The sequence below is a fragment of the Leopardus geoffroyi genome, chromosome C1 (genome assembly GCF_018350155.1).
Source record: "Leopardus geoffroyi isolate Oge1 chromosome C1, O.geoffroyi_Oge1_pat1.0, whole genome shotgun sequence".
Classification (NCBI taxonomy): Eukaryota; Metazoa; Chordata; class Mammalia; order Carnivora; family Felidae; genus Leopardus; species Leopardus geoffroyi.
Genome location: NC_059328.1, coordinates 134,775,560 through 134,798,017, shown reverse-complemented (window position 1 = coordinate 134,798,017; position 22,458 = coordinate 134,775,560). Strand labels below are relative to the sequence as shown.

At 37.1% G+C, this 22,458-nt stretch overlaps 1 protein-coding gene across 4 annotated transcripts in view; it reads right to left on the bottom strand.

The window, feature by feature from the left end:
• ARHGAP15 (Rho GTPase activating protein 15) overlaps window positions 1-22,458 on the bottom strand; it is a 618,637-nt gene that overhangs the window by 184,282 nt on the left and 411,897 nt on the right. For all 4 annotated transcript variants that reach the window (XM_045479691.1, XM_045479692.1, XM_045479690.1 and 1 more), the window contains one exon: window positions 15,402-15,479. In XM_045479691.1, the coding sequence (XP_045335647.1) occupies window positions 15,402-15,479 (78 nt within the window). The remainder of the gene's footprint in view (window positions 1-15,401; window positions 15,480-22,458) is intronic.

Sequence of the window (22,458 nt, the reverse complement as noted above, 5' to 3'; positions counted from 1 at the left end):
TCGTTTTATAAGACATAAAATACAAAAGATGCAACTTTTTCTAGAAGTGGACGGAATATGATTATGATCTGCAGTGAGTAGGGGAAATATACAAATCAGATCTGTCACTTGTTTCCAACAACTAGAACTGGGTTACCTCTGATAAAGGAGAGTGCACCTCTAAACCCACTATACTAGGTATGTTGGAACCCATAAAATTTCCAATTACTGCTTCAGAATTTATTGTGCACATATGGAAAATAATACTTGTAAAACAGAAAGGGGTTTGTGCCTTGTGCTGTCAATACTGTGAAGGATGGGGTGATTATAAAGCAAATTAACAATACTTTTAAATGTGCATTCACTTATCTTTCCAATTAAATCCTTGTTAAACAACTGCACAGACAGTAATGGCGCTTCTGCAAAGCACTGATCAAGACAGTTTTATTGTAATTTTTACTCGGCAACAATTAATCAAGTAGGCATTTTCTTTATTATTAAATTATTTAGTTAATAAATATTCTCAATTGGCCAACATATTTGTAGTTTGCATGTTATTTTTGATTTTCCTACAGTGGAACGTGTATTTGGGAATTTTTCCATTTTCTAGCAAAGGGACCATTAAGGCATGTGATTTTACAAATTTCTTTTCTTTATAAGAATAACTGTGAACAAGTCCTTGAAACTTTAAACCATTCAAAAACCCTATTTCAACCATTTTATTTTGTAAGGGATGCAAACACATTGCTCTTAGCAGATAAGAAATGAGAGATTTTGCTTTAAGGCGTCTTTCTGTTGGGGTAAGCAAGAAAATTAGCATTTTAGAAGTTCATTAATACCAGTTACAGACTTTTGAGTCAGGAAGCTGCACTGTAGTTAACGTTTTCTTTTCATATCCTAGTGAAGTGAATAGTACCTGAATATTATTCTTCTATAAACACACAAGATGGTATAAATTGAGAAACAGATAAAGATATCTAGAAGTATGTTTTCCATTTTTGGATTTCCATTTTTGTAATTTGGAGATTTGAATTTATCTAGCTAGTATACTTCGCTTTTCAAGTCTTTTAGTGGTTCTTTATATGGCCTTTTGTGTTTTGTATCTTCCAAAAATTTTTAACTAGGAGGAATTCCTAGGAAATCAGATTAGTAATGAGGGCAGATACCTGGCTTTAGCATTCATGAAGGCTACATTAATTCGGAAGTGAGAATAAACATATGAAAGATACAACAGTTTCTTGAGTCATAAAAAGAAAATTTCAGGCAAAGGCTAGTTTTATAGTTAGACAAATGGTGTGATTTGAGCTGGGTCAACATTACTTTTTGAAATGTCTTATATAAAAACTTGATATCCTCACTACTGTTCTGATTATAGAAGGCCCCTTACATTATACTTCCCAGGATGAGAAGAGAGCATGATCTAATATACTCAGATTAACAGAGTGTCATCTTGAGAGAAGACCCTTGGTAGATGGGGGCGATAAAGTCCAGTGGAAGGCAAGGGAAAAGGGAGAGGGAGAGGGGGAATGGAGAACATGGGTGCTTTAGGTCTGAGTATGGAGAAAGTGGGTTCGTTAAGACTCAACATCTTGAAGGTGTCAGGTGTAAGGACAGAGTGACCTGAGAAGCTCCAGAAGCACTCTTTGATTGATAACTGAACCCAGTTTCAAGTCACCTAGATCTCTGAGGGCAAAACATATAATGCTGCGGCCGAGGCACACATTTCTCCCGGCTGAAATAACAGGGCCTATAAGGCTCTTGGCACACAGTGGATGTGATGGCGAATCCAGAGGCAACTGTGAAGTACATTTCACCTTCCAGCACTTAATGGTTGGGAAAGGGAGTGAGATACAGTGCAAAATAGACGAAAATCAGTATTAAACCACAGGTATAACATGCTATGTGAAGAGAGTAGGAAAGAAGCTAATTCCTGTTGAGATTTATCCCAGGAATCATGTGATTTGTGTTGTTTCCCAATCAGCAAAACCAGCAATGGTGTACCTCTCACTCAGAAAGACTAATATGCTGTTCCTTCCATTGAAACCAATGAGATAATTATGTACATACTTACTCCAGTCCCGTTGGTTGATGGGACAGTGAATCCCAACAGAGTTCAAAGAAAGAGCAAAGACAGGTAAGGGAATACTTGATGGCTGTCAGAACATGGAAGGAACAGATTAATAAGAAGGGACAGCAGCGCACTCACTAAGGAAAAATGTAGCAGGGAGAGAGGAGGCCACAAAAAGACAAACGATCTGGAGAAACGTCAAACACGAGATGGTGAAACAGCAAGAAAGACTGCTATTTAAACAAAATGATTCCAGTGGGCCCTTTAGAATCTTACAGACATTATGTTGAGCAGACTATTGGATACCCTGCTCACCCTGAGTGTCCCCAAGATGGAGAACAATTGTTGAAAGAGTATAGCTAGGCTTTGGTTCCAGCTTGTTTCTAGATTACCACGAGACACATAGTGCCTTCTTGAAAGATACGCTGAATGAACAAATGCAACTTTCAGCTATTCATTTAAACTCATAGGGACTTGTGTTCTTCTATGAAGTGGATAGCTTTCTTATAAAGATCTAGGGAGTCAGCACTTAAAAGTGCTTTGGAGAACTGAACCTTCTCTTGGCATGTCCTTCTCTTAAAGAAGATTCACCTAATTCTCTAAAACAAATGTCTTTTCAAAAGTAATTATGTGCTAATTGTAGGAAATGAGGAAACAATTTAGAAAAAAAGATACTAAAAATGACCAGTACCTAGTCCTAACATATTATGCATTTATGCATTCTTGCCAGTGTTTTGGAAACAGAGTTCAGCAATGCATAGTAAACTAGTCCTTTTGAGACTCATGTCTAGCATGTAGAAAATGCCTCACCTTTTTGAAGGAAATGGCTCAACCTTGGACCTAATCAATAAATTAATTAAAACGTGTAGAGACTATTGGGTGTATGATATTCTTTGAGGTAATATAGGACAGAAGGTCTTAAAAAATATGAGCTCTGCTCTTTAGCAGTGTCCAGTGTGTTGAGAAGATATGCTATGTACTTAATTTAATGTTATATGACACACATATATAATAGTATTCATGATAATTATGTAATAATAATATATATCAATTATATAGTAATAATAATGTGATTATTGTGCATTGAGTAGTCGAAAGTACAAGCATAATATTTGAAAGGAATTCCTCTAAATTGGGGTAATCCAGGGAAAATGTGAGTGATATTTAAATAATCCAAGGAACATATAAGATTAGTCCTTTATCAAATATTCTTTACTTAAAAAAACCTGTACATATCATTTGATTACGATGGTTGTCTCCATTAGGATGGGTCTCAGGGACATAGTTCAATAGAACTTCCATTTCTATGTGGTGTAGCATTTTCCAGTGCAATGTAGTCATCGTGTCATGTTGATTGCCTCATTTCAAGAGAATGGACTATCTTCCTTTAAAGATAAGAAAATTGCCCTGGGGAGAGTAATGACTTGGGCAGGACATCACAGCTAGTAAGAGGTCATACGGAAACTGACCTTGGGTTTCTAACTCCTGAGCCAGTGTTCTCATTGCCCCTTACTGCCTAAAAATGAATGGTTCAAAGAGGCGCACGGAAAATGAGACAGATTGGGATATGCAGTTTACCTCACAGAAATCATTTACCATTATATCTTCACTGAACTATTGTAACAACCTCCTAACTGTTTTCCTGCTTCTACTCTTGCCCTCTGAAATTTATTCTTCTCATAGCAGCCAGAATGATTAAAGACAAACACATAAATAATATCAGATCATTTCCTGATTACTATCCCTCCTACACCACAGTGACTTAGAATGAAAGGCAAAACTTCTCATCTTCATTTACAAGGGCCTCACCGGACTGGCTTTGCCCATCTCTCTGACCTCTGTGCCCTGATTTCACACAAGCCCTAGTTCCCTGGCACTAGTTTCCCTCTGCCTGCTCTGCTTTCCCTCACATCTTTGCATACTTCTCTCCTTCCGATCAGATCAGGTTTCCACTCAGATGGCTCCTTTTCAAAGAGATCTTTCCAGACCATCCAATCTAACGACCTTCCCTCTTATCTTCACCAGTTATTCTCTATTGCATCACTATCTTGATTATTTTTTTAAAAACGTTTATTTATTATTGAGAGACAGAGAGACACAGAGTGTGAGCAGGAAAGGGGCAGAGAGAGGGGGAGACACAGAATCTGAAGCCGGTCGAGGCTCTGATCTGTCAGCACAGAGCCCAACACAGGGCTCGTACCCACAAACCAGAGGATCATGACCTGAGCTGAAGTCGGATGCTTAATCGACTGAGCCACCCAGGCACCCCTCACTATCTTGATTCTTGACATGACTTATAAGCATCGTATGTGTTTGCTTATTAGCAATCTCATTGCACGAAAATTACACTCCACCACAGCCTGATCCCCTCAAATTCTCCTCAGTACCTAGAAGGGAGCCTGGCTCATGGTAAGTTTTCAGCAAATAATGCTGAATTACTAAATCCTTACTTGAAGTTTTCCTTCGGCAACCTAAAGCTGTATTTTATTCTTCAAACGAATTTTGCTCCTTTCTTAATTCTTCTCATATACTTTGCAGTTTGTGTTACTTTATTTGAGTCACAGCAAGAGCAGGGCAGTCACTCACAATCTGAGCCTGAGGTGCCCTTAGGCAGACTGATATGGAGCTGGAAGAGCTTTGGCAACAAGCAGTGGCACTGAGAGGGATCAGACTGGAAATTCACATAAGCAGGTGACAGTCCTGTTAACACGGTCTTAGTACCACTGGGGTTTGGGAGTCATCCATTGTTCCCTCAGACCATCTTTCTTGGACTAATGAACCAGGTTGTCAGGCTGACTCAGGTCTTCCAGCTTCACAGCTGCCTCCTCTTTTCGCCAAGCCTCTCCTGTGTGGTCCGTGTTGGACAGTCAGATCGTGACTTCAAGTAGAGGTGGAGGTGAGGACAAGTAGACGGTTCATTGGACTGTTCATTGAAACTCTCAAATTCTAAAGATTTTCTTCTAACCATCACTGATCATCCACCATTATTCATTAATCATTCTCTTATTGAATCCATTCAGATTCGATAAATATTTATCTAAAGACCATTATGTTCCAGGTACAATGAGAGCTGAGGATACTTAGGTGACCAAAAACAAGCAAGGTCTTACTCACATAGAGGTGCAGTAGAGAGGAGGGAGGGAGGCACTGAAGCAACAGGCAAAGAAGCAAGGCAGTTCCAGATAGTACATGTTCTGAAGAAAATAAAACAAGACACTGAAGTGGCAAGTGACTGGGTGGGTAGGGTAGAGGCACGTGTTTCAGATGTGTCAGTCTCACTGATGAGGTGACTTGAGTGTCAAAAAGAAAGCCTTGTCAGGGTCTGAAGGAAGCACGTATCAGGTAGGTAGGAGCAAAAGCCAAGGTCTTAGTAAGGATATGAGCTTGATGTATCTGAGGAAGGAAACCAGGGTGGTTAGAAGATAATGAGGCAAAAGAGAGGTACATGGTGATATCAGAGAGCTGGGAAGAAAAGAATCTGTGAAGCCTGCAGATCCTAGTATTTCTTGCCAATTTACACTGAATAAATCACCAGACTTTTTGGCTATTGGATTAGAATAGCCATGGAAATACAGGCTCTGTGTCCATGTGTTGTGTTTGCTGCTGAAGTCCCAGAATCCTGCATGTTGCCTGCCTGGCACATAATAAGAGCTCTGTAAGTGTCTGTCAATGGAAGGATGATGTAAAAACTAAAATCATATTTTACGGAGTTGACCTCTCAGTTTCATATTGATCCTGATGTGCTTGGGACCCTCAGAAAAGAGGAAAGCTGACGGGATACCTGCCACTCCCTCCAGTGGGCCCACGAATGTGAGAGCATAAAAGAGAATGTGTTTTGAAATCTACGTGTCTCTAAGTCATTCTGATTTTCATCTGAGCATTGCTTCAAAACCCCACATTTGTACATTTTGGACACTTATCTTCAGGATTTGCATGGAAACCTGAAAAAGTTCCTTCTTGGCCTTGCACCTGTTACTTTTCCTTTTTGAGAAGCAGCTTTGAGGTGATAAGAATACTTTTTTTTCCTAAAGCACACTTTTGTTAGAAAATGCTTCTAAACTACACAGAGAACTTGGAAAAGAGGTGCTAGATAAATATATGTGAGTCACAGAAGCTGAAATTACCAGCAACAGGGACTTCCTGTGTGAAAACAAAAACAAAAGCATTTTTTCAAAATTCAAAATTCAGAGCATGGCGTTAACAAAAGCGATCATTTCATTGCTATTATCCAATACGGATTTTCTGTCTACCTGCTCATTCCCAACATTTTGGAGAGCTAAGCTGGCAAGCCAAGTTATACCACAGCTGCCAGTATCATTCCTGACTTGCCCAATTGCTAACAACATACTTTGTGAAGGAAGAGTAAGTCATATCTCCTCAAACTTTGTTATATGAAGGTAGGAGAAGGGGATACAGGTTTCTAAACTCTTCATTTGTGTTCCATGATGCTTTTATCCAGTCTAAAATTAAATGCTCATTTATAACAGTCTGGGAGAAAATCTAACATAACTTGTCTCTTTACTGAGACACCCAAGAAATGGAACACAATGAATGGAACACCCAAGAATACGTAACACAATGTATCAACATATATGGACATAGAGTGGGTTTGTATTAGAAGTTCATCATTCTCTTATTTTATTTTACAGGAACAGGTCTCTATTTAGCCCCCATACAGTATTAGGCACTTTGCTATATTGGGGAGACAGTGATGAATCGAACTTCCTACTCCTGATGAAGTCAGAGGCAGTTAGGAGTTATTTATTAAAAGGATCCTTTAAATGAAGTCTTCTCTTATAAAAGAGTTCCACAGACAGGACACCAAGAAAGGATAGTATTATAATGAGAACAAGTGGTTTGGATTCTTTGATGTTAAAAAGAAGAACATGTCTCTCTGCCCCCTCCCCCATGGTAAATTGAATCCAGGACTCAGCGATACATTCTTTGGAGTAAGTTTAAAATGGATTCACTGTCTGGCTTCAAAACATTTTAATATTGTGGTCTTAGAAAAGTTACTTAATATTTCTGAATTACAATTTTCTTGTGTAAATCATGTGGAAAATAAAGTTTATCTACCTTGCAAACTTTTATGAGGATTACAGCTAAGTCTAATTTTCCATACCCACCATACAGTAGATTCTCAATTAAATGCTAGCATTGGCATCATTTAGTTACATTTTTAAATATTATTTACTCCTTCATTTTTAAAGCAAATCCTTAGGGAAAACATCTTTCCTTTTTGATTTATTCTAGAATCTACAACATTGGAAAATGGTTGTAGTTGTAAAAAATAGATCAGTAATTTAAATCATACTACTAACATGCATGTGACATCTGTGGCATTTTTTAGTTATACTCTAAATTGTAACTCAGAGTTCATAAAAGCTAGTGAACATCATTAAATCAATCAGTAATCAAAAAGAAAACCTCTCATCATTAGAAATTATGTTAAAAAAAGAGTTCACAGTCTATTTCTGCCTTACTCAAATATAAACCTTGTATGTTTTATGGCTTGTGGGTCTCGTCTCCACTAGATAACCAGAATAAAATGAGCTGGATGTTGTGCAGGGGTTCCCAAACACGGCTATGCACTTGACTTACCTAGGGAAGTTTTCTTTTAAAAGAAAATACCTATAGCTTCAACCCCAGACTTTTTATACCAGAGTTTTTATGACTGGGTTCCCAAATCTTTATTTTTCAAAGCTCCCTACTTGATTCTTGGGGTAGAAAAACTTTATATGACCCTCAATTATCCCCTGATCCTTGTGTTTATGTCTTGTGTAATCCCCTCCCCTAGGGTATGGATAGGAACTGTGACTTGATTCTAACTATCAGAAGGCACCAAAGGTGATGGGATATATATAACCTTCATGATTATGTTACATAGGATTATAACTTTTGCTTTAGCTACTAGCCTCTCCTTTGCTGCTTCAATGAAACAAGCTGCCATGCTGTGTGATGGCCTATGGAGAGGTCCACAAGGCCTTTGGTCAACAGCCAGTAATGTTGAGGTCTTAATTCCAACAAACCACAAGGAACTAAATCCTAATAATCATGTGAGATTGGAAAGTCCACGTGTCCCCAGTTGAGCCTCCAGGGTGAGGACCCATCCCTGGCCAACGTCTTGAGAGTAACTTTATGGGGATTCAGCTAATCCATGCCCAGACTTCTGACCCACACAAACTGAGAGACAATAAATGTGTGCTGCTATAAGCAGCTAAGTTGGTATTAATATTGTTATGCAGCAGTAGAAAACTAATACAATTCTGAAATACAGTCAGTGTCAGCAACCAGTGATATCAAGTATAGTTAAGAGCAGAAGTAAGCTTGGTGTGTTTCCCCACTAGTTTTTAATTTTTTTTTCAACGTTTATTTATTTTTGGGACAGAGAGAGACAGAGCATGAACGGGGGAGGGGCAGAGACAGAGGGAGACACAGAATCGGAAACAGGCTCCAGGCTCTGAGCCATCAGCCCAGAGCCCGAGACGCGGGGCTCGAACTCACGGACCGCGAGATCGTGACCTGGCTGAAGTCGGACGCTTAACCGACTGCGCCACCCAGGCGCCCCATAGTTTTTAATTTTTACTACTTAATTCTGTTGGTGATGATGATGATTTATGATGGCCGATTTTTATAAATATCCTCGGATATTGGTAGTTACATACCTCTGATTTAATTTCTGGCGTCAATTGCCAAATCTACATGGCAAAACCATAATTAGAATTAAGAACTAAAATTTTGGTAGACTTCACTCACCTCTCCCATGAATCTGAAGCTATGCTTTTGGAATCTGGTAATTCCCAGAGCCTATTGATAAAATAAAACTAAATTTCTCTTTTGTGTCAAGGAACCCAAAAGTCCTATGAATCTGGCTAGTGAGACAAATCATTGGATGGCAGAGAGTCTCCAAAGCTGTTCCCTACTTGATATTTCTTCCTAGAAAAAGAATCTTAATGCCATCAAAGAAAACCCAATCAGGTGAAAGTCCCAAACCATACGTGATTATTAATGTTTAGTATCATGACTGTCCTAAGAAAACTAAGTTGCAGTGATCTGGTTTCATCTAACATCTTAAAGTTAGCACTGAATGTCACTTGGCTGATTCAGAGCTTTTAAAGCCCTTGCGTTTTCCTTATTATTCCCATTTTGGAAGTGAAGAGTTTGAGATTCAAAGGGGTTAAAACTGTTTCCATTAGACCAACAAATAGCTCAGAAGCAAGAGGCAGCAGTTCCACTGATGTTCACCGGGTGCTCTCTGTCCACTGGCTGGTCTCTGCCTCTATCTCACCACAGCATTAGGTCAGCTCGTTATTGCTTGGCAGGTAATAAATAATAAAATATAACTCATTATAAATGGATGATATAATTTTGCTTTAAAATAAGTAGCCAGAATTTGTGTATTTTAGATACTAGAAGTATTCATAAAGTTGTTATTAGAATATTGTGTAAAAACTAGGGTGCCTAACTCAGTTGGGAAAGCATGTGACTCTTGATTTGCAATTGTGAGTTCAAGCCTCACACTGGGTGTAGAGATTACTTAAAAATAACATCTTTTAAAACATAATATTGTGTAAAGACTAAAGACTATATAAATATACACGAATGGGAAGAGCTTACTGTTTTTACTTCTGTTCAGCATTATTTACTAATGACAGTACATTTTTTAAGCAGCTAGAAAGCAATACAAGCTTCGCCATCAACGGTCTTTGAGCTCCCAGACTTCACTGTAGCTGAAAAATGAGGTCTAAGAAAGTTTCCAAAGCCCTGAACGATGTTAGGGACTAGCCCTTTTATGATCAAGTGATCTTTTCAGCTTTAATGGGAAAAATAAATCATTGTTAAAAGATAATCTTGTCACACGGAGGCCAGAAAGGTGCAATATCAATGATTTGACTTACCGAAAAACCACCCTACAGAATGGGATAAAGCAAGTAACAGTTTGTTTTGTTGCTGCTGTGGTTCGCAGTCAGAGAGAAGCAGGCTTAAGGAAATACCTCGTTTTAAAAATAATAAGAGGGCAATCTAAACGCACTTACTAGAAAAGTGAATGGACTTGATACAAGGGCTATTTTATAAGAACAGAACTGCCAATTGTTCACTTCCTTTCTCTGCTTCCTCTTTTATTCAATTTTTGATGCTGCAAATAATATGAAAAGCACGGGGTAGCTCTAAACTTAATGTTTTGCTTGGCATTGTGGTACACATCTATATAAAAGTAGTTTAGATATAGTTGGTAACATGAAATTGTTTCTCTAATAGTTTATTTTCAATGGAGCTTATTCTTAGCATGTTCAAAATAAGCAAATTCATCTCTTTAAGCCAATGTTTAATTTGGATTATTATGCCAATAAGATCTGGGTGAATAAAGATATGCAAAGTGCAAGACTGTAAATTAATGGGAAAAAAAAAAACCTGTCTCCCATTTGAAACAACACACACGCACAATCATATGCACACACACACACACATACACACACCCACACACCCAATTAAGATTCTTGGCCACGTAGATTTATGGCATTTATATATTTTGTTCCTCTGGGTGTGAAAAAGTGAAGGAGGGTGTCCCTAAGATTCTTCCTTTAAATTTTTTTCCTATATATGGAAAACATGTCTAAAATCCTGGTGGGAAGCAACTTCCTCCAGTTCAAAGAAATGGTTAGAGAGAATATTTGTTACTGGGTACTAAGAAACACCAGTCTGGAAAATTCCCACTCAGTTCTTCCCCCAGTGCTTCGTGGTTCTCCCATTGGCTCATGGGCTTGGGAAGCTTCATAGTCAATATTTTCCAAAAAGGATGCCAGTCTTTCTTGTCCCTTTTTTTAGAGAGTGAAAGAGAATATCTAAGTAGTACCAAAGAGCGTCTGAGCTGAATTTGGAGTTTGGGAAATCAGCCTAGATGGGCGGCTTAAACCAGAATGTTGATGTCAGGAGGAGGGGATGCAACCGAGTGAGATTTCCAAGACCCACTTTCAAAAGTTCTCAAGTCAGTTATGCAGCATTCTTAATGCTGAAGTCGGTCCTTTGCAAAAGTACCCCCATGTAAGAAAACCATCAGGTTATAGATCATTCTGAAGAATCAACACAGTGTCACAGGCTGGTGACAGGCTGACATCTAAGGTCATGGACCAGTTTTCTTTGGGGGATGCTCTCATAGAGTGTAAGAGTTGCATCAGCGAAATGTCATTGAAAGCTGTCACCAAATACAACAAACGAGGCAGAGCACTGCTTATTCATGCACCGATGGCCCAGTAAATTGAGAGTTCTCAATGACTGCTGAAGGCAACATCAGAATATTGGATTAAAGTAGCTTCTTGGTCCAAACACAGATATGTAAAGCCCTACAGAGAATGGCAATGCCAGGCTTCTTCATAACTGTGATGTTCAGCAATTTCCTAGACATTTTTCTTTCTTGAACTATTTATTTTTTTAATGTTTATTTGTTTATTTTGAGAGAGAGAGAGAGAGAGAGGGCACAAGCGGGGGAGGCGCAGAGAGAGAAAGAGAGAGAGAGAGAGAGAGAGAGATTGAGAGAGAGAGAATCTCAAGCAGGCCCCTCGTTTTCAGTGCAGAGCCCTGGACGGGGCTTGATCCCACGAACTACAAGATTGTGACCTAAGCCGGAATTAAGAGTCAGAGTCTCAACCGAGTGAGTCACCCAGGCACCCTTCTTTCTTGAACTATTTTAGTCAAAGTCCTATGGCAGTAGTTGTCACTTACAAATACTGGAAAGCAGGTGTAAACAGAAAGTCAGTAACAAGGACGTGTAGCATGAAGACTGATATCCGCTTTTATAAGAAGATAATCAACAATTAATGAATGTGAAATGCTTAATGGCAGTAGTGGTTTTCAGCATAGGCTCCGAGTCATAGGGACCAGGGATCTAGTCCTCTAGGATCTCCTTCACTTACTTGAACTATGACCTTAGAATATTATTTGACATCTCTGAACCTCAGTTTCCTCACCTTTAAAATGGGAACAATAATAATTCCTATTCTGTTTGATGGTAGAAAGGACTAAGTTAAATGGTGTAAGTAAAGCACTTTACTACAGTGCCTGGCATATAATAAATTATGAAAATATGTTAGCTACTTTTATAATAATAATAATAATTATTATTATTATTATTATTATTATTATCAACATTACTAGTTATAATTAGAACATGCTTTTCAAAAGCGATCACTTTGAATTTAACTTGTATGCCATCTGATCTGGAAGTATAATGAGGGTATCCAATTCCTACTGATTTAGTGAGTCAAACAGAAAACCAAAACAAATTGAATCATTCAACTGGTGTATTTAGAATTGCTGATGATTATAGCATTCACGAAAGTTAGTGAAATACATAAATTGCAATTGAACTGTTCTTGAAAATCCCCCAAATCAGTTTTCATTTGTCTAGCCTAATGGTGGGTAGGACTTGTTCATTTTTTAAAATGTATATTTAGAACCATCTAAATAAGAAACATTGTGGAATGTGAACATGGAGGAAATAAAAGGTGTTAATACAATGAGACTATGCCAAAATCATGTATGTTCCATCTTTGAATACAAAAGAATGCATTGCTTTCACATACCGCTTTATGCTTTGCATGGAATTATCTATCACTCATTGCCACTTTATTTCCTTGCTCTCTCTCTCTCTCTCTCTCTCTCTCTCTCTCGCACACACACACACACACACACACACACACAACACACACACACGCGCGTGCGCACACACACACACACACACACACACACACACACAGAAAGGAGGCTACAATGTACATAGTCAGCCTCTTTGTACCCAGCACTGATTCTCTTCTAAGTCAGCTCTGCTGTCAGAGATCAGTGTGCATATAGATGGGAAGGTCTGACGTTAGCACCAAAGTTATGGGGTCACTCCAGAGATTTCATTCAAAGGATAATCTGATTAACAAAATTTTGAGGCAGACCGGTATATGCATTCTTTTATCATCTAATTCAAAAACCTCCACAACACAACTTGGATGAAATCGCCAGTATCAAAGGTCCTAATGTAGCATAATTTGTGTTGAGCATGCTGCATTGTGACAGTGCTATAAACCAGGGAGACAGTTTACTGACAATTCTGTGCTACCAGATACCAACTCAGGCCTCTGTCCAGCTTTACATTGTCAACTCTCATGGAAACATGAGCAGCTACACAGCCTCAGAGGACGCTGAAGTCTGGATTGCAAAAGATGAGATGGACAGATTTCATATTTTCATTGCAGATTTTTTTTTTGCCTTTTCAAACTGCTGAGCATAATTTTTTTAAAAGGCAGGAAATGCAACTAGTGTTTGTTTCTAGCATGGCTTCTGTTTTGAGATTTCTTCTTTGTAGAAGAAATGTGTTGCCCAGCTGTCTAGAATCCCAATCAGGATATGGCTTCAGTATGAAATATATTAAAAGAATGATTTTAGCTGGTTATAAGCAGGAACGAAAATGAGGCTAGGGCTTTTTTATCCGATTTTTACTCACAGAGGGGGCATTCTGGTTCAGTCCAATGGGGCCACTATGAATAAATGAGGGAAAGCTTAGTTCCGTTTTTGGGGTTTTTTACCCTCCCCCCCAAGAAGGAGAGTAATTGTGAAACACAAAGGTTCACATTAGTGAGCAAACAGAGCTGAGGAGATTCTCAGTTACAAAGATTCTCAGAAATAAGAATCATGTGTCCACTGGTCAGAACTATTGCATTCAACTCTTAAAAGGGCGGTTCAACCCAAATTACACTGTTGGAGGATTTAATGCTTCTCTGTATTAATACTTCTCCTATTTGCAACACACACATATACACAAACATTATTCAACATGTATTAATTAAGACCTCCCTTTATGCACACCCTAGGGCTACTATTGGTTAATGGGGGAAGAGACAAAGATGATTCAAATCCTAACTTTTAAGATGTATAGAGATTTTTTGACCAGTTTTTCTGTTCTTAACCAACTTACGATGTTTGGGTCTGCTTGTTTCCTGTAACATTTCCTATTTTTATTTTTTAGAATTCATATCTTTTTCTAAAAGAAGTTTCAGGTTTACAGAAAATCTGAGTGGGATATATAGAATTCCCATATACCCCTCTACCCTCCACCCCAACACACAATTCCCTTATTATTAACATTTGCATTAGTGTGGTACATCTGTTACAATTGATGAACCAATATTGATACATTATTATTAAGTACAGTCTATAGATTAAGGTTCACTCTTAGTGTTGTATATTATATAGATTTGACAAATATATACTGACATGTATCTGCCATTATAATATCAGACACAATTGTTTCATGGCCCGAAAACTCCCCTGTGTTCAATGAGTCATCCCTCCCTCTGTCTACATCCTTTGCTACCACTGATTTTTATGGTCTCCACAGTTTCGCCTTTTCCAGAATGTCATATAGTTGGGGTAGTACAGTAGACTGCCCTTGCAAAATGGCTTGTTTCACTTAGCAATATGCATTTAAAGGTCCTCCAAGTCTTTTCATGACTTGATAGCTCATTTCATCTTATCACCAAAAAGTATTCCATTATATGAATGTACCATAGTTTGTTTACCCTTCCACCTATTGATGGACATCTTGGCTGCTTTCAAGTTTTATCAATTATGACTAAAGCTGTTGGAAATATTTGTGCACAGGCTTTTGTGTGAACACAAGTTATGAACTCTTTTGGGTCAATACCAAGGAGCACGATTGCTGGATAGTATGGTATAAATACATTTTCCTAAGAGCCTACCAAACTGTCTTTCCAAGTATCTGTATCATTTTGCATTTCAACTAGCAATGAATGGGGATTCCACACCCTTGTCAGCACTTGGTGTTACCAGTGTTTTAGCCTTTGGCCATCCTGATAGGCGTTTGGTAGTATCTCATTATTGTTTCCATTTGTAATTCTTTGATGATACATCTATTTCCTAATTTTTAATTCTTTTACTTACCTATTACATATTTTTCTAACGTCTATGATTTTGACTTTGATGTTCCCATCATTCATTTATTCAAGTACTTATCCACATGGATTAAGTGTTTATTATATGCCAGTAGCATTTTTCAAAGCTAGGTTATTTTTCTTTATTTTGCCCTTTTATTATTCTTTTTTTTTTAATTTTTAGTTTGCCATTTTCCACTAATTATTCATTTCACGTAAACTGTTAGTTGTTTTTTCTGTCTATTAATCTCCAAGTAAGCGGGCTATCTTTTATTTCTCTGGTGACAATTGCTTACTCAACTTTCTCTTTTTCTCTTCAAAGTGTTTATCATTATAGATTCATAATACATACAGCACAGAGTCTGAAATATCGTTAGAGATGAAACTACTGAGAAAAATGAAGTGAAGAAATCACTTACCTTGGTTGACAATAAATCTTAACTTCTGTATTGTCGCCAGATTGCCACTAACTCGGTATATTCCATCAACATCTAGACCTGAAAATAAAAGGGCATGTTTTATATTTGTCCATAAAAGAACTGAAAGGATAAAAGAAAAAAATTAATAAATGTGAGAATGAAGGAAATAGTAAATCAACACGAAATATCCCTTCCTCAGAGAGAAAACCAATTTCTGTTCTATACCAAGCAATCTTAATAGTTTAATTTCAACAAACTAATCATAAAATTCAGTCATAGTTAATTATCAACAAATTTAAGTCTAGTTGAATCATAGAAGACCAATAGGTAGCATTGGATTTTACACTGTAGTTAAGGTTCATTCCCCAGAAAAGGCATGAATTAAACTAGTGGTGGACAGGAGAAGAACCTTTACATATACATTATTGCTCTTTTTTGAACAGAAAATAACCCAAGGCATTTGTGAAGTCTTCCTTCCTCTTTCTCCTTCCCTCCCTCCAGTCTATTCTATTCTATTCTATTCTATTCTATTCTATTCTATTAATCCTATCCTATCCTATCCCATTCCATTCTCTTTTTCTTAAATCGCTATAACGTAAGGTGCATTGGTCTGATTATTTGAAACTACAGAATGAAAATCCGATTCCAGATGTATCATTAGCCTGATAATCTCTAGTGTATTATAGGTAAAGGGAGTGTTCTGTTATGTAGGGAAAATAAAGAAAAAATTTCGACAAAATGGTGAAATTAGTTTCAGATTGTTTTAAAACTGGTCGTCTATAATTCAAAATAACTTATCCTGGCCGTGGATTTGGATAATCAACCACTTGTTTTCCACACATCTATTTATGGCATCTAGTTATTTCCATGACCAAGTTATCGAAAAATGAGGAAACAGGAAAATAGAAAGAGAAACACTTACCAAAACACTATTACACTCCTTAAGGAATATTGATAACATAACTTTAATGTCAAGAATGTATATTTATTGATGTGTCCAGGTTCTCAGAGAGGCCAGGGATGAGGTTACCACCCATCTCCCTATTTCTCTAGGGAAATGGCATAGCACCATGATTAAATACTGTAATTCACAATCATAAGTATTAAATAAATTGGTAGAAATTATTGTCATAACATAAATAAGGGCTTTGTAAAGCTCTTTACTGACATGAAATAATCTCTTTTATAGTAGGAGCATTTCTGCCATTGTGCATAATATTTCATCAGTAGTTTAAGATAGAATAACATAACTTGCAACAATGGTATTTAAAAATTTTTTTTTAACATTTTAAAATTTATTTTTGAGAGTAAGAGAGAGAGACAGAGCAAGAGTGGGAGAGGGTCAGAGAGAGAGGGAGACCCAGAATCTGTAGCAGGCTCCAGGCTCCGAGCTGTCAGCACAGAGCCTGACGTGGGGCTTGAACTTACAAACCAGGAGATCATGACCTGAGCTGAAGTTGGACGCCTAACCCACTGAACCACCCATGAGCCCTGCAATGCTGGTACTGATGGTATAATTCAAAACCATTATTCACTACTTTTAAGATTTTATTTTTTTTATTTTTTTAAGTTTTATTTTATTTATTTATTTTGAGAGAAAGGCAGCACGCAGGAGGGGCAGAGAGAGAATTCCAAGTGGGTTCCTCACTATCAGTGCAGAGCCCCATGTAGGGTTTAAACTCATGAACTGTGAGATCATGACCTGAGCCAAAACCAAGAGTCATACGCTTAACCAACTGAGCCACCCCAGTACCTCTGAAGGCTTTATTTTTCTAGAGCAGTTTCAAGTTTATAGCAAAATTGCAGGTAAGGTACAGAGATTTCCCATATGGTTCCAGTTCTTCATAGACCCATAGCTTCCCCAATTATCAGCAACCTCCACTAGAATGGTACATTTGTTACCACTGAGGAGCCTTCACTGATACATCATAATCAATGTTTATCTGTTACCACTGAGGAGCCTTCACTGATACATCATAATCAATGTTTATCATTGCACTATGATTCATTCTGGTCTTGTATATTCTGTGGGTTGGAATACAGATAATGACATATATCCATCATTATAGTATCGTACAGAGTATTTTCACTCCCCTACAAATCCTCTCTGCCCGCCTATTCATCTTCACGATGTTTGCCCTTGCATGTAATCAACTATAGAGCAATTTGGAGTAATATCAATAAAATGAAATAGCTGTTAGCAAATGTATTAATTGGTTTAAGTGTTGTAATTCTAGAATAATCTAATAATAAATTCTTGAATCTGTGTCCCTTCCTGAGAATTATGAATTTACGAGGAATTACGATGAAGTTGGACATCTATTAGTATGTATGAATGTTTAAGACCCCTCCATTGATCAAAATCACATATATTATTTCTTTCTGGTGCACAAAATAGCTCCATTAATCAAAAGTTACTCTAGTTTGTTTGCTTTTAAGTACAATGTGCATTTGACAACTGAAATGTGACAATAATGTTAATTAAAAGTTTTCTAATATTTAATTCCTAGTGTTAGTATTTGACCATATTGGTCTTCGGTTTATACGTATATACTCAGAACTTCATAATTTATTAACCATTACTTTTCTTGCTTTTTCATTAGATGGTGTTTAGTATTTAAATTTAACCTATAAAATCTTAAAGAATATGATAAATTTAAAAAATACTACAACTTACACATTCAAGCAATATGTCCTTTAAAGTATTCCCTCTCGGGGTATATTTAATTTTTTCTGAACATGTAGCCATTGGGGAAAATATTTTGGAATTCTTCTTTAAAGTCACCTTCAGTGGTTCCATATTGTCTGTAGGAAAATGTCGCTGGGGGCGAGTTAAGGGCCTTTGGTAGTAGTTTTGGATTTGGGAACTAGATAAAGGTCATTCAAAACCATGAATGGTGAATAATGCTGTCTTGCTGGCCACCACAAGCAGACAAAATTTCACCAAATGAAAGAGGTCTAGTATTTGCCCATGAGTGATCAGTTTCTCTAAAAGAATTTGAGAAAAAGAATATTTTGGAAAATAGAAACATTGAGGCAACATGCAGATGTACATTCCCCAAGAGAGAAAACTTCACATGCTTTTTAAAGAATCAGTCCTATTAGCTCTACTTAAAATGATGATTCATGGTGAAATGTCACTCGACATCTATTACAATAAAAATGAGAAAATTTACTATATATTTCTTTTTTAAATTAATTTTTGTTTTGGACCTTAATCAGAGGTCGGTATTGCTTGAATGCACAAACTTTTAATTCAAATAAGAACCTTACGTAAGTCTTACTTTAATATGCATATGCCTTTATTCAAGGTATAAAATGAAGCACATTTCTACTTCTTTTCTAATTATTTTATACGCTATTGTAAATGCACGTGTTGTCTAGGGTTATAACTGAATTTCAATTACTGAAGTTCCCCAATATCCAAAACTTTCTTTTCCTTTTCTAGAAATTTAAAGTTACAACATAAGAAGTACCTTCCCTTGGTGTTCATATTTTAGTAGAAGTTTTTTTCTTATGCTTTTTTTTTTTTTTTGAGTTCAGTAATCAAAAACATTTGAAAGAGCAGTATGGGTTGGATACATTACGCTTGGGCAATTGGAAAACACTATACTGTTTAAACAAAGCAGCCTCATCCTAAATTAATAACCCAATTTTCTTTTGGGATAAAAGGAGGGAGGGCTGGGGATGGAGACAGGGAGTATAACTCAGACCAGTGCCACCACTGTGGTTGGAGAACTAAGTCATAGCAGAGAAACTGCTTTGTGGCTTAAGATAGAAACCAGAAAGTAAGAGGGAGTAAAGCAAAACATATTAGATGCAATTTGAATCTAACTTGACACAACTTCCAAGCCCTTTAGAGTCAGAGATATCAACACCATATATCTTGTGAAGGATAACAGTCTCTGACATTAGTGGCTCCTGCTTCAAATGGCTCATGCTCCCCTGCTATCATACTTTTTAAATTACATAAATAGAGTGAAAATGACAAAGTACATATTAAAAAGGAGGGTATTACATTTTGCAAAATAATCTGGAACATATCAGTGAATTTTAGCAGTTATAAATTACATAGGTACAGTCTTGAAGTTGATTAGTTTCCCTCTGAATGCCTCACAGAGTGGCAAACCCAAAGTCCTGGGAATATTACCCAAATTGCAGTGATTCACGTGCCATCCTCTTTTTGCTCCAAGAACTTTGAAAGTTATGCCAAACCAAACCAATGTAAATTGGTGGATTTGGACATCCTTTTCATGACCACGTTATCCTTGCTGGATTGGAAACTACTTATTTTGGAAATATAATTAGACCTCGTATGATTTTGAAATGAGCACTGTCTTCAAGGTACCCATGCTGCGCTTTGGTGAAGTTTGGAGAAAAATCACTTTCAAAGGTACTTCTTTCAAGAAAATGCCATGACTGAATGCTGACAAGAACTTTGCTTGTTATGGTAAAAATACTGTGGAAACATGGTGAAGCTGAGTCATTTTATTTTATTTATTTTTTATCCGACTGGCATTAATGGCAGTTATGAAAAACTCTCTGAAGAAATCCATGTTCGCTGAAATATCATTTATTTGTTCATCTTCAACTGACCTTCTTAGGTTTCAAAACAGTGTTTACCATTGACAGAGATGACTGGGTATTGCTGTAGGAAATTTTAAGAAGTCTCTCTCCTCCACCTCCCACCTTCTTTTAGGAAGCTTAGACTAGGATAGACACACAATTAGGAGTTATTAGACCAAATGGTGGTCTAAACCCAGTGGAAAGAATGCAGCTGTCATGAGTAATTCCCACTATAAATCTTAGACACTTTCCAAAAAGAAATCTAAGAGACCAGCACTGTTTCCAGAGTTGACTGGTTTATCTGCCAAAATACAGGCAGTTTTTAACAATGCAGATGAGCCTGTTAAAAATAGTTGCAAACTGTGGATTAGGTAGCATTCTTGGTAGCTTGAATGATGGACAAACCACGAAGATGTAGAATTTGAGCCTGGTTGAGAGGTGTGGCCCAAAAGCTTGCTTGTTTTTCTGGAACATAACAAAATGCATCTGAACCCCTGGAGTCTGAAATGTGGGCTGGGAATTTTGCATAAACAGCCCCTCTCCCGAGATTTATGGCACTTCCTAATTCCTAGGAGGCCAGAGCTACCACAAGAAGAATCATTCTCACAATTCTTTGGTCTTCTGGCTTTTCCCTCTGGCAAAAAGCAATGAGCACAGGAACACCCAGACTGCCCCCTGAAGAGAGCTGCCCATTTCTTTCTTGGTCCTTCTGAAGGTCCTGCTTGAGTTCAGAGCTGAATATGAGGGAAAGTGTATGTGCCATTCAGACTTAATCCTTGTCCTCTAAATTGAGTGTCTCCAACCTTCTATCGCCAGCTTATCTGTTCTCATACTTTAATTTCAAAGACTGATATTATAGGTTATAATCTCAAACTCTAAGTTTGATTTTTGCTCGGTCTCAATGGCTGGTATTGATGCCATAGCTTTGTGCTGGCTTTATTTAACTATTAATAACTTCTTGTGAGATGCCCATCTTTCAAGATTGATTACCTTGGGAAATAGTTGATTCTTAAATCAAATTACCTCTGAGCTACAGAAAAATAAGAAACTTCTTGTGTTTCCTCTTTCTTTCCCTTACCTCCCTCATAGTTCTGGTTTTATCCTTTGTGTTACTGCTGACTTTCTCTAAGTTTAGTTTATTCTTTATAAATACTTTGTGACTTATTTATATTTAATATTAACCGCTACTATTAAAAAAAGGAGGGTGATTGGGTTCAACATTAAAATTTTGCTTCATAAAGGAGCTCTTCCAAAAGTCAAATTCTGATGTGTTCTCTTCTTTTGTAGGTTCCTTCATTTCCTCAAATTAAGCACTGCCCAAAAGGAGTTTCAGTGATGATGGAAATATTCTATATATTACCTGTTCAAGCCAGTTGCCACTGGCCACATTTGGCTGACTACTGAGACCTTGAAATGTGGTCAATGCAACCAAATATCTATTCTACTTAATTTAATTTAATTTTTTAAAATTTATTTATTTATTTATTTATTTATTTATTTATTTATTGTTATTTATTTATTTTTAATTTAAATTCAAATTAGTTAACATACAGTGTAGGCTTTAGGAGTAGAACACAGTAATTCATCACTTACATATATCACCCAGTGCTCATCCCAACAAGTGTCGTCCTTAATGCATGTCACCCATTTAACCCACTGCCCCACCCTCTCCCCTCTAGCAACTCTCAGTTTGTTCTCTGCATTTAAGCCTCTTATGTTTTGCCTCCTTCTCTGCTTTTATCTTAGCTTGTACTTCATTTTAAATAATGTAACTTTGTAAGTACCATATTGGACAGCGCAGCTCAAGATCATAGTCAACCACTGGTCCTCTCTTGTGTTCCACTGTTATTCTCTTTTGGGTTTATTTTTAAGAGTTCTCTTTTCATAAAAGTATGTGATTAGTAAAATTTCATATTTCTTCCATTTCAATGACTGTTTCATAATTAATTGTTGATTTAAATATTTGGGCGTCATAATCTTTTACTTTTCTAACTTTAAAAAATAATATTTCATTATCTTGTAGCATCTCTGCTGTTAAGTCTTTTATTAAATTGATCATTAATGCCTTATAGACCAGTTGCTTTTTCTTTAAGGATTTGTTTTTAAAGACTTTTGCTTTAAATTTGTGGAAGTAAAATACTCAGATGTGCCTACATCTAGGCCCTTTCAATCAGAAAAGCTTCTTTTATTTTTTCTTGATATGTCCTTTCCTCTACTGTCTCTTTTCTATCTAGAGCTACTTTAAGATGGATGTTCAAATATCAGATTATCCTCATGACTGAAAGAGCAAATTAATCGGAATATATGGTGGCCATGGTGAGCAGATAATAGACTAGCAGCTCTTCAATTACCAAAAGAGGGAGGACTTGATTTTGGATATGGAATACTTTAACTCTTTTGCTCCTGGCCAAAGCTCTCTAACTCTCTTATATAGAGAAGATCTGAGTTACCTTATTATCCACTGCCTTCTTTCTCAGATGCCAGCATCTTC